This window comes from Bufo gargarizans, chromosome 11 (assembly GCF_014858855.1).
Source record: "Bufo gargarizans isolate SCDJY-AF-19 chromosome 11, ASM1485885v1, whole genome shotgun sequence".
Lineage (NCBI taxonomy): Eukaryota > Metazoa > Chordata > Amphibia > Anura > Bufonidae > Bufo > Bufo gargarizans.
The window spans coordinates 27,961,867-27,978,886 of NC_058090.1; the positions used below are offsets into that span (position 1 = coordinate 27,961,867).

At 46.0% G+C, this 17,020-nt stretch overlaps 1 protein-coding gene across 2 annotated transcripts in view; it reads left to right on the forward strand.

Annotated features, from left to right (window-relative positions):
* Nucleotides 1-15,677, forward strand: part of ASPG (asparaginase) — a 70,974-nt gene extending 55,297 nt beyond the window's left edge. For both annotated transcript variants that reach the window (XM_044272152.1, XM_044272151.1), the window contains 4 exons: nucleotides 5,421-5,507; nucleotides 10,569-10,668; nucleotides 11,669-11,728; nucleotides 15,229-15,677. In XM_044272152.1, coding sequence (XP_044128087.1) covers nucleotides 5,421-5,507; nucleotides 10,569-10,668; nucleotides 11,669-11,728; nucleotides 15,229-15,267 — 286 coding nt within the window. In that variant the 3' untranslated portion in view covers nucleotides 15,268-15,677. The remainder of the gene's footprint in view (nucleotides 1-5,420; nucleotides 5,508-10,568; nucleotides 10,669-11,668; nucleotides 11,729-15,228) is intronic.
* The last annotated feature ends 1,343 nt before the right edge of the window (nucleotides 15,678-17,020 follow it).

Sequence of the window (17,020 nt, forward strand, 5' to 3'; positions counted from 1 at the left end):
TAAAAAAAAACAAAAAAACACCAAAATATTAAGTATAAATGAAAAAGAAAGATTTACAAAAAAAAAATACACATTAACAATAAACATTCATTTTCAGCAGATTTGTGTAGGAATTTTTTTTTTTTTTTTTTATGAAAATTCCCAGAATATTGGTATAAATTATCGGCATCGGCCCTAAAAAATCTATATCGGTCGATCCCTAATAAACATGTCGATCCCTAATAATCCATGTTTTTATCAAAATGCATCACCCCACTCTCCACATCAAGGTGCCCTCTCGAGTGGGTCCCTACACTAATTTGGCGGCAGCACCACATGGCGACTACTGCAACACAGCACCTACAGGTGGCTAGACCCAGCAGCCCAACAACACCTCTGCTGTAAAGCTAAGTTCCCTTTGGCCCTGGGCCCCACCAGCACCACAGCCACCGTGCAGCGCTTGGCCCTTTAGTGCAGCTTTGTCAGTATATTCCTCTTGCGCTGAGGCTTTGGATTATAGTTTAATAGTAAATTATTTGACATGATTTGAGCCTTGTTTTCTATTAGAACGAGGCAGTGGAGCATTAATTTACTTTTATACAAGTGTAATTGGATCTTAACTGGGTTTTACAGCACAGACCATTGAACTTGAGGAATCATTACTGCATCAGTATTGCATCTTTACTATGATAAACCGTAATCTGTACACAGTGCAGCTAATGGCGGTGCTGAACGAGCAATCACATTTCTGGACGCAGTACTGCAAACCAATACAGAGAGCTGTACATAATCTGTAGTATACAGAACAGGCCCCTCTTCTCACAACTCCACCCTCATGGTGTATTCACACAGTGCGGTTGAGCTGTGGTTTGCCGTCACCCAGCAGTAATTGCACCTGGTGTTGCAGCTAGCTAAGGTGATGCTCACTAACACAGCAGCTGTCTGGCAAAAACTGTGTGAATAGGCCCCTAAGGCTCTGTTCAGTTCACACTTCATTAATGGCATAATTTGGAGATGTATGTTGAGCATTTCTCTACATATGCCTCTGTGCGTATTGCCCATTAGAGCTTGTTGTGGAAATTTATTTTTATTGTATACCTCTGCATAGACTAGCACAGTCTATATTCTATACAGGAGGGGTAAAAGGGGTATGCTGACCCATACCGACCATGTGTATGGCCTAAGGACGCTCTGGACATTCTCTAGGTGAAAGAGTCCCTATTAGTCTTGAGCGAACCCGAACTGTAAAGTTCTGGTCCGTACTAAACTTTGCTAGTTCGGGTATCCGAACCCGAACTTTGCCAGAAAAGTTTGAGTTCGGTGTTTGGGCATTTAATAAAGCTTTTGAAAGGCTGCAGAGCAGCCAATCAACAAGCTTTTAAGCTGTGGGCACTTAGAAGCCATCACAGCCATGCCTAGTAATGGCATGCCTGTGATTGGCCGGTGCATCATGTGACCCAGCCTCTCTAAAAGCTGGATCATGTGTAGCACCGCCCATCAGCTCTGAGTAGTGCAGGGACAGAAAGCAGGCTGCTGAAGAGAGGGAGAGTGTTAGGAATCTGGCTTTGTTTTGTGGGTGCAATACACCAGCTTTGCACCCCTAACACAGAAATATAATCGTTAATCCGTCTGTTTTTTCGGCCGGTAACATATTCCCATTTTTGGTGCGAGTCACACGTGCACTGCATAGGTGACAGGGAAATTAATATAGTTAATCCGTCTGTTAGTTCGGTGGATGACCGCAAAGAATGAGGAGAGCATCAAATAAGGGACCTGGCCCTAGTCGTGGTGTTGGTGGAGCTCCCATTGCAGGGAGAGGACATGGTCGATCTGTGCCAGCTACACGCCCAAATGAAACACCTTCCTCAGGTGCACGTAGGCGACAGGATGTTCAGTGTTATTTTGTAGGCCTGAATACCGGTGTACAAATGGTGAGGCCAGAACAAGTAGAGGCGGTAGTAGATTGGATGGCTGACAGTGCCTCCAGTTCCTTCACCTTGTCTCCGACCCCTATCCACTGCTGAAACCGCAGAGTTGGCACCTACAGCCCATGGGCATCTGTCCTTCACCTCACCCCCTTGCAAATAACCCAAGCAGTCTGAGCCCCAAGTCATGCAGCAGTCTCTTATGCTTTTTGAATGACTCTGCTGGTGGCGTTTCCGTGGGCCGTCCACCTAGCCCTGCCCCGGAAGTGGAAGATATTGAGTGCACTGATGCCCAACCACTTATGTTTCAGGATGTGGACATGGGAGGACCACTGCAGAACGTCTCTGACGAAACACAGGTGCCAACTGCTGCGGCTTTCTGCAGTGTGCAGACCGACAAGGAGGGCAGGGGTGAAGAGTGGGTGGAAGATGATGTGGAGGATGATTAGGTCCTAGACCCCCCATGGAATCAAGGTCATGCGAGTGATGTGCAGTTCGGAGGAAGAGGTGGTGGTCACACAGCAAAAGAGGGATCAGGGTGCAAAAGCAGAGTGGCGGTCCCCTAGCTGGTACGCCTGCTACTGCCCACCGCACCCAGGGACTGAGCACACCAAAGCCAGCTCCAAGGAGTTCCCTGGTGTGGGAGTTCTTCAGACAATGTGCTGACAAGACGCGAGTGGTTTGCACGCTGTGCAATCAGAGCCTGAAGCAAGAAGTAAATGTTCTAAACCTGAGCACAACCTGCATGACCAGACATCCAAATGCAAAGCACGAGCTGCAGTGGAGTAAACACCTGAAAATCCACAAAAGATCCCAGGCTCCTCTTGCTCCCTCTTCTGCTGCAGTCTCGGCCTCTTCCTCCACCTCTGGAGTGACAGTGGCACCTGCCACCCCGCAAACAGAGGATGTGGCACCACCACCTCAGTCATTACTCAGCATGTCCACACTGTCCCATGGAAGCGTTCAGCTGTCCATTTCCCAAACACTGGGGAGAAAGAGGAAGTACCGTCTGTGTGCGCTTTTGGCAGGCAATAGTGGAGTTTCAGCTGCAGCACGCATGGGTGAGTTGCTCTGCGGAACAGCACCACTTCACCACCACCGAGTGGGCATCCATGCGTGCCGTTTCGAGTATTCCACCAACATGGCCAGTGCCAATGACGCAGTCCTCAATGTTACTATCCCACTTCTATGTCTTCTTGAAAAAACACTTCGGGCGATGATGGAAGAGGGATCATTTCCACTGTTATCAGGCTAGTCATTCACAAGTGGCTCGGAGGGTGGGTTCCTGCACCAACAGAGGACAGGTACACAACTGTCCAGCCAGGGCACAGTTCTGCAGGATGAGAAGGAGGAACTGTGTTCACAGCAGCTGGGGGGGATACACCTCCCACAAAGGACAGCTTGTCGTTGCCTCTGGGCAGCCTGGCACACATGAGCGACTACATGCTGCAGTGCCTGCGCAACGACCGCCGAGTTGCCCACATTCTAACCAGTGCTGATTACTGGGTGGCCACCCTGCTGGATCCCCTCTACAAGGACAACGTGCTGTCCCTAATTCCGTCACAGAAGCGTGATCAGAAGAGGCCCGAGTACAAGCGCACGCTGGTAGACGCGCTGCTGATGGCATTCCCACCTGACAGCGGGGACACAGTGGAAGCACAAGGCGAAGGCAGAGGAGGAGGAGGAAGATTTCGCCAACGGAGCTGGGGCACCTCCAGCACCTCAGAAGGCAGGGTTAGCATGGCCGAAATGTGGAAAAGCTTTGTCAGCAAGCCACAACAACCAGCAGCCGATACGGAACATCTTAGCAGGAGGCAGCATTTCAGCAACATGGTGGAGCAGAATGTGTGCACACGCCTACACATACTGAATGACTGGTCTGCCCCATTCAACTTCTGGGTCTCCAAATTGGGCACATGGCCTGAGCTTGCCCTTTACGCCTTGGAGGTGCTGGCCTGCCCTGCAGCAAGTGTATTGTTCGAACGTGTGTTTAGCGCGCGCGGGGGGTAAATCACAGACAAGCGCAGCCGCCTGGCCACAGCCAACGTGAATGAACCAAGCATGGATCCCACAGGACTTGTCCGTACCTTAGAAAAGTATACCGGCCGCACCCAGCCATTGTTATACTCCAGCGCACTTTCTCTTTGCATTCTCTTTTCTATTTCCCAATGTTTATAATAAATAAATGGAAATAAAATAGTGTTGGTTACCTCCTCTCCCTCCACTTCCATCTACACCACCACGTCCATCGCCTCCTCATCCTCCTACTCCACTTTGACCTATTTTTTTTTGTGTTCAGTTATTTTAAGTAATTTCCCTATGCACATGTGTTTGCAGGGCAACTGTCCTGCTCTTACCCCGGTTTTGCTTCCTTTTGCAGCCCTCTAGCCCTTACTAAGACTATATTTCAGCAATTTTAGTGCACCAAAGTTCAGTTCCCCATTGATTCGAGTTCGGGTGAAGTTCAGGTCCCGAACTTTGACCCGATGTTCGGCCGAACCCGAACATCCACGGGTCCAAGCTCATCCCTAGTCCCTATGGATTCAGAACAGGAGTGAACAGAGGCTAAACATTCACATGTGACCCAGCATGCATGGTTTTCTGTGGGAGCTGAATGAGCCGCTGACAGACTCTTGGCAGTAGCTTATCTTCTGCCTGCACATAGGATATGGCATCTTGAAATCAAGACCTGTATACACATGAGAAAGTGGCTGATCCAACTAGACTTGATGGGTTGTGTCTGGTATAGCAGGTCAGCTCCATTGACAGCTGTGGTGCAGTTTTTTTGCAGAGAGCTGTCCTGTTCAACCCCTAAGGCAAGCATGGGCAACCTGCGGCTCTCCAGCTGTTGTAAAACTACAACTCCCACCATGCCCTGCTGTGTAGGCTGATAAATTTGAGTAACACAATTGTTTCATTCGTTACTAACGATGGGAGGAATTTATCAAGAGGGGAATATTTGAAGTTGCATGTTTCATAAATTTGTCTCATCCTTAAAGGGGTTCTGTAGGAAGTGGTAATGACCTGTCCTCGGACAGGGGTTCAAATCCCGGTGCCCTCACCGGAGCTCAGGTGAGCAATGCAGGCTCCCGGCAACTCGCCAAGCAGTATAGCGGCTCTGCTTGGCATCGCATCTCAGCCTCCTTCACTTCAATGGGTCTGAGCTGCACCTAGGCCATGAGCACCAGCCTCTACTAACAGCTGATTGGTGGGGGTCCTGAGTGTAGGACCCCCACAGATCTGATATTGATGACCTATCTAGTGGTTAGGTCATCAATAGTAATACCCAGATAACCCCTGTAAACCTAACTTTTTTTTCCACCCTCCTCCTGGAGTCAGATTGTGACTTTTAAAAAGTCTTAGTGATAAATCTGGAGTGAAACTAATTGCCTGATGAATGAGCATTTACACTGGGCAGTTATCGGGAAGGAGCATTCCTAGGAACGCTTCTTCCCGATTGCCCTCGTCACTGGCCCATGTAAAGGTTAATTGCTTGTGACTATTTATTTTTTACAGACATATCGAGGTGATAAAGTTGTTGCGTCAGACGGGCGCTCATCTGTCCTGGGAAGAGCTGGAGCACAGTGGCACTGAACTATGCAGGTAAAAATAAGTCTCTAACAAATTCTGTAACTCACACTTGGGCCTCTTGCACACGATCGTATTTTTATTCCGTTTCCGTTCTGTTTTTTTGCGGAGCGTATACGGAACCATTCATTTCACTGGGTCCGCAAAAAAAAACGGAAGGTACTCTGTGTGCATTCCGTTTCTGTATTTCCTTTCCGCAAAAAAATAGAACATATCCTATTAGGGTCCATTCACACATCTGCAAGTGTTTTTGCAAAACACGGACACAGGCCATGTGTGTTCCGCATTACTGCACATGGCCGGCACTTTAAATGGAAATGCCTTTTCTTGTCCGTGTCTGCGGACAAGAATAGGACATGTTCTATTTTTTGCTGAACGGAAGTGCGGATGCGGAATGGAAGTGTGGATGCAGACAGCACAGTGTGTGCGGTCAGCATGTTTTGCGGCCCCTTTGAAAGTGAATGGGTCCGGATCCGAACGTTATTGTCCACATTATGGACAAGGATAGTGCTGTTCTATTAGGGGCCAGCTGTTCCGTTCCGCAAAATACAAAATGCACACGGACGTCATCCGTATTTTTTGCAGACTGCAAAATACATCCGGTCGTGTGCAAGAGGCCTTATGTGTAGTTCACACTTCAGTGATTTTCAGCCAAAACCAGGTGCAGATCTTTCCATTATACCTTATGTCTGTGGAGGCTCCACTCCTGGTCTTGGCTCACAGTCATTGATGGAATCTCTGACCAAATCACTGACTCTGTGAACTAGGCCGTAAATGTGATGCTCTGATAAACCAACATTTGCAGATTGGCTGCCAGGAATCAATTTTATTGTTGATGCATATCCTAGCAATATATCATTACATGCCAAGATGGAAGTAGCCCATCTAACCCACCCTTCCCCAAAATGAATGTTCTCCAATACGTTACTGATGTTATAAACTGTGTGTGCGCAATGCGTACTAATAGAGTGCTTGGAAAACAGCCCTAAATCGGGTCTATAAAGGGGTTGTATCATCTCCGACAGTAGGGGCATATCGCTAGGAAACGCCACCAGTCTCGGTCCCAGAGGTACACCTATCAGACACTGGGGGCATATCTTAGCGATATGCCTCAATGTCTGAGATGATGCAACTCGTTTGAGGAGGATCCTCCGGTCCTTTGGTGGGTCAGACTGACCCTTTTTCTGACCAACTTATCACCATATGGATAAGGCTAGCGCTTCTACATCCAGCTGGATCTCCCGGTATTCCGGCATTGCCGGACTATAACGGCGACTGGCCTAGATCCGGCCGCAACCTGGCAAATATGCTTAGAATTGGCTGGACGAAAACTGCTGCTCGAGGGGAAAACGGGCAACGCTGCAGGATCAGACTACACCTAGTTTGTGTGAAGTCTGTTACCACGGAGACATCGATCCGCAGAGGAGCTGTATGCACGAAACATATATTGTTCCAAAACATCTTAAATGAAAAATGTATGTAAAACCGTGCAAATAATCTTGAGTTAAAAAATAAATAAATCTACAAATCGTTTGTGAACACTGACATGGCATTTACTATGAAGGAGTCAAAATTGCCTCCCTGCTGTACAAGTGCCACCATTCATTTCCTTAACTTCCAGGTATTTGGACAAATGATAGTGACGTTGACTGATGGCCACTTCTCACACCCCAGGTCTTTTATTTACAGCCAGGGCCCTGGATGGTTATAATTGAGGAGTGTGCTGATCCATGGAAGGACTGACAGTGCGGAGGTCACATTCCAGGCCGGGTCACTTCAGGAAACAATCAGAATCTTCCTCTGCCCGGACCTTGTAATGTACAGTTTTTTGTTTCTGCTGCCTTCCCTGCAGTGTATGTGGGGAGAGGCTCACAAATAGCATTCCTTTTACACACATTTTGTCCCCGCCTTTATACTTTGCTCATCTTGTGGAACAGGTTTACTCAGCCCGACATCCTGGTCAGGAAGGAATGTATTCAAGGTGAGAGAAGTGGTATGTGTAGTACTCAATCCAGCCGGGGACTAAGAACTGCATGTCAGTTACCAAATGTGTTCAAATATTAGATTATAGCATGCATGTCCGCCCCCACCGATCCCGAGAATGAAGGAGCCGCCAGGCTCATTTATTCCCGAGCCCCATTCAGTATTGCTCTTGTTTAGCGGCGCCCTGGCTGTGCAAATGAATGTGAATTTAATGGCTGCCGTTCCCTTCATAGCTAGGTGACCGGCAGCACCGCTGTGCAGGGAAATCTTAGAAAAGGATGCGGCGCAACCCCAGCACTGTAGCCCCTTTATTCTCAGGATCAAGGTGTATTCCAGAGATTGGACCCTCCTGGACCATGAAGTGACGGCATAGCCTAGCAATAGGCCAGGAATATCATTTGTTGTGTTTGTACAAACTGCAATTCTGGTTCCCACTCTGCATAGACCAAAGAGTGACTTAAATTCAGGCGTTTCGGTTCTCCAATGGCCCTTGGTCACAGAGTCAGAGACGGAAATAGGCAGAGGGAATCAGGTAACCCCCGTAGAACAGCGGGAAACGCTGCGTCAGTATCTGTCACTCTTTTGTTATCCTGTATTTCACTGAGGATTTCAAATAAAAATATTTAGCATTTAACCAAAGAGATGGTATCTGATTAGAGTTATATCGGGATTTATCCGTTGCACTTTGCACCTCATCATCTCTGACATCAAGTGCAACCCAATACTACTCTCTAAAGTATAGACCAGTGTAAACTGTGGACTATAGTGCAGTATTCAGCTCCAGGGGCAACCAGAAAGCATTTGAATACCCCATTGTTACATCCACGCAGGACGTAATTCACATAAGAATTACGTGGATTAGCTGCAGATTTTATTCTATGGATTCCAAAGGGTGAAATACGCAGCCAACATTGGCATGAAGCAGATTTAGGGTTCTGTACATCAGTTTAAATTCCTACGCTGATTTTTTTTTTTTTTAAGGGAACCTATCACATTGAACATGGTGTCTGAGCTGAAAGCGGCATGTTATATAGTTTTTGGGGAAAATATTCTGTATACCAACAGGAGAGTGTCTCGTTCTATACAGAGATACTTCCTCACTACAGGGGAGTTTTGCACTTGTGAAACTTGGGTTATTGTCTGTCAGCTAGCTAGCTTTTCCAGAAATATGTCTAAGGCCTCTTGCACACCGTAGCCTGTTTTGAATTCTGCAAATTGTGGATTTGCAAAACATGCATACAGGCCGTCTGCATTCTGCGGAACGGAACGTCGGGTCCATAATAGAACAGTCCCATCCTTGCCCGTAAAGCGGATGGCATGGAACGGACATTGAAGTGAAAAATGCGGATCGGATACGGACAAAATACGTTTGTGTGTATGAGCCCTAAAGGCTACATTGACACAACCATATTTTTGGTCTGTGTCGGATCCGTAGTTTTTTGCGGATTACATGTGGACCCATTCTATTCTAAGGGGCTGCAAAAAAATGCGAACAGCACGCAGATGTCATCCGTGTGCTGTCCACATCCATGCTGCAAATTATAAAACATGTCCATTTTGGAGAGAAGAATAGGCCTCTTTTCATTGGGGCCTGTGAAAAGTTCGGAGTGCAAAACGGATACAGTCATGTGAAGGTAGCCTTATATTGATTTTTTTTAAGTATAAAATCCAGTAGCATTATAAGTTACTGCTCAGGTCTCTCATGTCCTTGGGCGATCTCATCGAATTGATCAGACCCTTCTGCTCTCTACTGATAGGTCGCCTTTGCGGTGAAATGCTGTCATTTCCTCATTTTGCTGATCCCTTCTTTCTTATTGCAGCCATATCACTCAATCTTGGGCCCCTTTCACACGGGCGAGTATTCCGCGCGGGTGCAATGAGTGAGGTGAACGCATTGCACCCGCACTGAATCTGGACCCTTTCATTTCTATGGGGCTGTGCACACGAGCGTTGATTTTCACGCATCACTTGTGCGTTGCGAGAAAATCGCAGCATGCTCCTCTTTGTGCGTTTTCCACGTAACGCAGGCCCCATAGAAATGAATGGGGTTGCGTGAAAATCGCAAGCAAGTGCGGATGCGGTGTGATTTTTACGCACGGTTGCTAGGTGACTATCGGAATGGAGACCCGATCATTATTATTTTATTTTCCCTTATAACATGGTTATAAGGGAAAATAATAGCATTCTGAATACAGAATGCATAGTACAATAGCGCTGGAGGGGTTAAAAAAAATAAACCCATTCCTACTCGCGCGGGTTTGCCTCAATGCACCCGGACGCATCCGGACACGCTCGTCTGCAAGGGGCCTTAGCATGTTACTTAAGGCCCCTTTACATGGAGATGCCTTATCTCTCATTCTAGTGGCCACACAGATGCAGTTACTCTTCATTAATGAGGTCCAATCACCGCTCCTGACAGGTCTGTTTTATAAACTACTTGCATTCCCCATGTAATAATAATTCTGGGGCATCTGTTCTTATGACTATGTTGTGCCATTCCTGTATTATTCCTGCTAGAAGTTTACAAATAAATTGCCAGCACCCTGCAGTAAAGGTCCTGCTGGGTGTTACCAGTAGCAGGTGTGTCTGACTGACACCAGCAGCACCGATTGGACCAACTGGTAGCACCCATCTGTACTTTTACTGCAAGCTGGTGAACATTCATTCATTCATAAACTTCTTGTACAAATAACAAAGCAATGGCATAAGAACAGATGACCAAGAATTGTTATTACATGAAATACATTGTCCGGACTGTTGTAGTATATGCTGGGAGTTGTAGTATAACAGGCGGAAACTCACAGGATCATGGTCATATTGCAATAAAGAGCAGCAGTAACATGCATAATAAAAGTTCCAGCAAGTATGACAGGCAGATATCTGCAATGCATGTTACAACATTTAACCTTTTACAGCCCGATACCTTAAACTGCACTGTCCCCACAAAAAACTATAGGGCAGATGAAAGGCTAGCTGTATGCTATGTAAGTACGACACATGTGCGGTTTTTCTTTTGGATAGTTTTACTAAGTAAATCCTGCAACTTATAAGAGTTTTGTCCTGTACTGAATATGGTTGTTGTTGGTTTCACAGCCTGGCGTCCATCGGAGATGTGGAAGGGTTAATGGCCTGGGACATGGCCGGAGTGGACATGGACCAAGCTGGTTATGATGGGCAGACTCCATATCAAGTTGTAAGTCACTCGCTAATACATAGATCTGGTTAGGCTAAAAATTTAAGCAGGGCCTCTTTGTGGGTGTGAAAGGGGTGGTCTGGCAGGTAAAATGTTTGTTTAAAAAAAAGTGTAAAAAAAGAAAGAAGTAGTAATACTCACCTCACAGTCGCTCCCATTCTGATGCAAGGAAATTACTGCTCAGCCAATCGCTGGCCGAGACTCGCTGTGAAGAGTGTGCTCCTTTTACAGCATCCAGATATCTACTTTCACCTCCCCCCAAAACAGCTCCACTCTTGTCCATGTGCTGTGTCTGGTACAGCTCAGCTCCATTCAAAGACAGCGCATGGACAGTAAAGTGGGCTATTTTTTTTTCTCTTTTACTGGGAGTATTCATTGCAATTAGAACAGATGCAAAAGAGAAGTGGAGTAATTGCCTGTGGCAACAAATAATGTAAAAAAATAAAAACGAGATTTTAAATCTTATAGGTAGCCACGGGCATCTACTCCACTGTTCCCTTGCACCAGTTCTGATGCATCTGAATAATAGTTCCACAAATCCACAGTCTCCTGATTTTCACCCTTTGCACCACATATCTAAGAGGCGTCGTAGAACTCCATTCTTTTCTCCTACAGTATATTGTAATTTGATGCAGATTTTTGGTCCAAAATTGCACCTATCTTTAGAACAGAGCCTGCAAAGTGAAGGAGGAAGCACCACCCATGTGCGGCCGTCCTCCATTCATTCCTATGGGGGTGCCGAAAATAGCCATGTGGCGCGCTTATATATTTTCGGAAGTACCATTTGAAATGAATGGGAAGCATATCCTAATGTCTGCGGTGTGATTTGTTAGTGTACATGAGGACTGGCGTTGGCCTAGAACGCTTCCCGCTTAGATACATGTCATTATTCTTTACTTCAGGAGGTCTTCTTGTATCGTCTACAGACACTCTCCCAGTGGAAATGACAATGTGTTCATGTTGTGTGATCGGCCACTCTCACGTGTGCATTACCTTTCAGGCTGAAGCTGCGGGCAATGAAGGAGTCTTGGAATTTTTTCATCAGAAGAGAGGAGGACAGGTGAGATGTGAGCAGTGGTGCATTGTGTTATGCCACGTAGCTTCAATACAAAAAATGGTTACCATGATCCACCCGGCCAACTTCACCTCGGCCACTGCAGAATCTCTTTTTGAAAAGAATGCGGAAGCTTCCTATCCACAAGACGGTTGTATATTGGTATTCCGGTACACAGTCCTGCATAATACACAATGCAGCTGCTGCAGAACCTCTATGACATGTAGGACTCACTCTGTCTTGTAAGTCAGTAGTTGGCAGAGGAGAAGAGACTGCGTCTAACAGAGATAGATTACTCCATGCCGGGAGTACTTATGGGGCGCCGCTTATCCCTATGTAACCATCAGATTGTGATGTTTATGCTAGTATTGGTTAAAAAAGGTTGGAAAAAAAAACAAAAAAAAAAACACACAGGTCCATCTAGACCAGTGATGCTCAACCTGCGGCCTTCCAGCTGTTGTAAAACTACAACTCCCATCATGCCCTGCTGTAGGCAGATAGCTGTAGCTAGGGGGCCGCAGGTTGGGCATCCCTGGTCTAGACCCACCATATAAGCCTACTGTGTTGATCCAGAGGAAGGCAAAAATCCCTAGGTGGTTGTCAAAACATTGGAGCAACAATTCCTTCCAGACTCGTATCTGGCAATCAGAATAAATATTCCTGGATCAGTGTCCAGTCTGTAGAATCTAGTACATATAACTGGTGATATTACAGTGGTGTTTATTACACCTAATACTCTAATAGGTACGTGTCCGATGGGAGTCTTTGTACTCTGATTAGTTATCGCCCTCTGTATTCTTATTATGAGAGGAGACTGTTTTCTGCTCTGTCCCGACATGTCCTCACCAAAGACAAGTTCAGCTCATTCTTTAGTCCCATAGCTGTTAATTCTGCATCACAATCTAGTTTCTATCCAGAGGGCTTATCAGCGGCCTCCACCCCTCCTGCGCCTTTGTGTTTTTTCTCCTGAGCCAGTCCCTTTTTATGCCATTGACAGTTCTGATGTCTTATGGATGGTTGTGGGGTTCGGGCGAGACCTCTAAAGCTGGCCGTTCACCTTGGATATACAGTACAGACCCAAAATTTGAAAATTGTAGATTCACACTGAAGGCATTAAAACTATGAATTAACACATGTGGAATTATATACATAACCAAAAAGTGTGAAACAACTGAAAATATGTCATATTCTAGGTTCTTCAAAGTAGCCACCTTTTTGGTTTGATTACTGCTTTGCACACTCTTGGCATTCTCTTGATGAGCTTCAAGAGGTAGTCACCTGAAATGGTCTTCCAACAGTTTTGAAGGAGTTCCTAGAGATGCTTAGCACTTGTTGGCCCTTTTGCCTTCACTCTGCGGTCCAGCTCGCCCCAAACCATCTCGATTGGGTTCAGGTCCGGTGACTGTGGAGGCCAGGTAATCTGGCGCAGCACCCCATCACTCTCCTTCATGGTCAAATAGCCCTTACACAGCCTGGAGGTGTGTTTGGGGTCATTGTCCTGTTGAAAAATAAATGATGGTCCAACTAAACGCAAACCGGATGGAATAGCATGCCACTGCAAGATGCTGTGGTAGCCATGCTGGTTCAGTATGCCTTCAATTTTGAATAAATCCCCAACAGTGTCACCAGCAAAGCACCATCACACCTCCTCCTCCTCCTCCATGCTTCATGGTGGGAACCAGGCATGTAGAGTCCATCCGTTCACCTTTTCTGCGTCGCACAAAGACACGATGGTTGGAACCAAAGATCTCAAATTTGGACTCGTCAGACCAAAGCACAGATTTCCACTGGTCTAATGTCCATTCCTTGTGTTCTTTAGCCCAAACAAGTCTCTTCTGCTTGTTGCCTGTCCTTAGCAGTGGTTTCCTAGCAGATATTCTACCATGAAGGCCTGATTCACACAGTCTCCTCTTAACAGTTGTTCTAGAGATGTGTCTGCTGCTAGAACTCTGGGTGGCATTGACCTGGTCTCTAATCTGAGCTGCTGTTAACCTGCGATTTCTGAGGCCGGTGACTCGGATGAACTTATCCTCCGCAGCAGAGGTGACTCTTGGTCTTCCTTTCCTGGGGCGGTCCGCATGTGAGCCAGTTTCTTTGTAGCGCTTGATGGTTTTTGTGACTGCACTTGGGGACACTTTCAAAGTTTTCCCAATTTCTCGGACTGACTGACCTTCATTTCTTAAAGTAATGATGGCCACTCGTTTTTCTTTACTTAGAATTTGTATTATGGCAAGAAAAAAAGCAGCTAACAGTCTATTCAGTAGGACTATCAGCTGTGTATCCACCTGACTTCTCCACAAGGCAACTGATGGTCCCAACCTCATTTATAAGGCAAGAAATCCCACTTATTAAACCTGACAGGGCACACCTGTGAAGTGAAGACCATTTCAGGTGACTACCTCTTGAAGCTCATCCAGAGAATGCCAAGAGTGTGCAAAGCAGTAATCAAAGCAAAAGGTGGCTACTTTGAAGAACCTAGAATATGACACATTTTCAGTTGTTTCACACTTTTTTGTTATGTATATAATTCCACATGTGTTAATTCATAGTTTTGATGCCTTCAGTGTGAATCTACAATTTTCATAGTCATGAAAATAAAGAAAACTCTTTGAATGAGAAGGTGTCCAAACTTTTGGTCTGTACTGTACATCAGCCGAACCCATGGATTTTGACTGGATTGGCCAACTGTCTAGTGTAAATGGGGGTTTACTGACTCCTACTCCTGATGGCAGATAGTGAGGGAGAGAAGGATCAGGCTGCTGGAGTTCAACGTGCCCAGTCTTTTTGATTTCTGGGAGAAAAGCTGCCGCCAGATGTATCACCAGGTAACTCCCCCATGTTCAGAACACATGCACTCCCTGCCGAGCCAAGCAAGCATGTGTACAGGGTGCATCAGGAGAGGTAACTGTAGACTGGTGTTCAGCTGACAGATCTCTCTTTTGTATGGCCGGTCTTAGACTATAGTCCCAAACACCAGTCACACTGAAGCATGGTTGCACCTATATAATGTGTTCTCTTATTAGGGCAAGTAGAAGTCATGCGGGTGGTGGGAACCTTCTCTGTTAGCCTGAGCATAGAGAGTCTCTCACTCCAAAGGACTTGATGATCAGTTCAACTTCAGTTGGGAAGGGCTGATCCGGCCACCCCCATAATTAGATCGTAGTTGCCCTATTAAAGTAAATTCTGCAACAATTCCCCAATATTTATGCTGCCTGTAGAGGTGAGCTACATGGCGTCTTGTTACCTGATGCAGCTTTCAGTTCAGGATGGATGGGCTGCAATCCACGTTCAGTCCTTGGCTAACTACATACATCTGATTGCACTGGTTCACATATGGGCCCTCGTGCGCGCACACAAAAACTGCACCCATTTCATTCACTGGCAAATTAGCAAGTTGTATAAATGTCACCTGCGCAATACAATATTGTACAGCGCTTTTTTTTCTTTTGCATTTGGAAAAGCTGGACGGTCCACTTACTAACTTCATCACTTTTTTACTATTTCAGATTTTCCTCAATGGCAGCACGAGTGACAAAGAAAGCTAGCTGCCTGCGTAATTGAAGAAATCCGGCATTTCAGAAATTTTGGTGGCAGATTGTAGTCCTATTCCTAAGCACATTGGGGGGAATTTATCATCTCACTGGAAAAACTCAAAAACTAATCAAATGTGGCGTGTCTGCACTGCCCTTGCCACTTTCTGAAAAACGGGGTGGCGGGGCCAGTGGGTTTGCCACATTTATCTTCATTTACATCTATTTTCAGGCACTTTAATACCTGTCTTTGATAAATCTGCAAAGTCTATAACTACAGGTGCCCGTTGAGTTATGACATATCATTTCTTAGGCTACTTTTACACTTGCGGCAGAGTGATCCGGCAGGCAGTCCATCGCCCTGGAACCGCCTGCCGGATCTGTCAAAACGTATGCAAACTGATGGCATTTGTCAGACAGATCAGGATCCTGATCCATATGACAAATGCATTTTGATATACCAGATCCGTCTTTCTGGTATCATCCAGAAAAACGGATCCGTCATTTTATTTATTTATTCACATTTTTTGGTGGTCTGAGCATGCACAGACCGGAACGCCGGATCCATTTTTCCGGAACACTCGGGGCCTGATCCGGCATTAATGCATTTCAATGGGAAAAAATTCCGGATCCGGCAAGTGTTCCAGAATTCTGAATGGAGATAAAACCGCAGCATGCTGCGGTATTATCTCCGTCCTGAAAAGTAAAAAAGACTGAACTGAAGACATCCTGATGCATCCTGAACAGATTGCTCTCTATTCAGAATGCATTAGGATAAAACTGATGAGTTCTTGTCCGGTATTGAGCCCCTAGGACGGAACTCTGTGCCGGAAAAGAATAACGCTAGTGTGAAAGTATCCTTAATTTTGCCTCCCATTAGTCTGGTTTTCAGTTTCCAAAATCAGATGGAGACCATCAAGGGTACAAGAAGAGCCCGACATATTAGTATTAGAACACCAGCAGCACTCTTGTCCATGTGCAAGAGTTGGCACCATATCTGTATTCTGCTTTGCTCAACCTCTCCAGGTAAACAATTTAATACTAGAAAATATGTTTCATGCTGCAGTATGATATAGAGAAAGTATGGCTTAAGGGGGTTGCCCAGGATTAGAAACTAGTGGCCCTGTCCACAGGCAGAGTCTGGTAGTGTCCGGTGAATGCTCCTTGCCCATGCACAGGTTGGTGCGGTTTCTGAACATAAAGCATTGTTTACTAATCCTGGACAACCCCTTTAATTCCCGCCAGCTGCCCCCAGATCAGAGACCGTTCTGCCTTGAGCTGACGACCTAAATAATCTTGATACAGACTGGTTGCTGTGGACATGCTGCTCGACAACCCCCTTGGCTGGTTGCTAGTGTTGAATTGCCTCACGACCACTGTCTGTCTCAAAGTGACTGCTGCTGCGCTCATTGCTAGATTGTCTCTAAAGCAGCTTGGCGTTGGACCAGCCATGGTCGTCCCCCATAGTTTTGTATGTTCTATATATATATATTTGTATTGTGGTGTGTTCACACTCGGGTTGTATTGTATGTCTGCAGTAAGGTGACGTGTGTAATAGACTGTAACGTAAAGTCGTTGGATTTATTTTTGTATTTCTCTTTACTATGTCAGCGAAGCGTGTGTTTTATTCTGTGGCAGCTGAACACGATGGGTGTGTCGGATTGCTATGCACATTTCAGGTAAATTATGCTGCGATGGCTGGTATGTTCATGAACAGGAGCGGTTTTGTCTCGGGCCAGGGAGGAGCACAAGATGGCCGTCTGAAAAT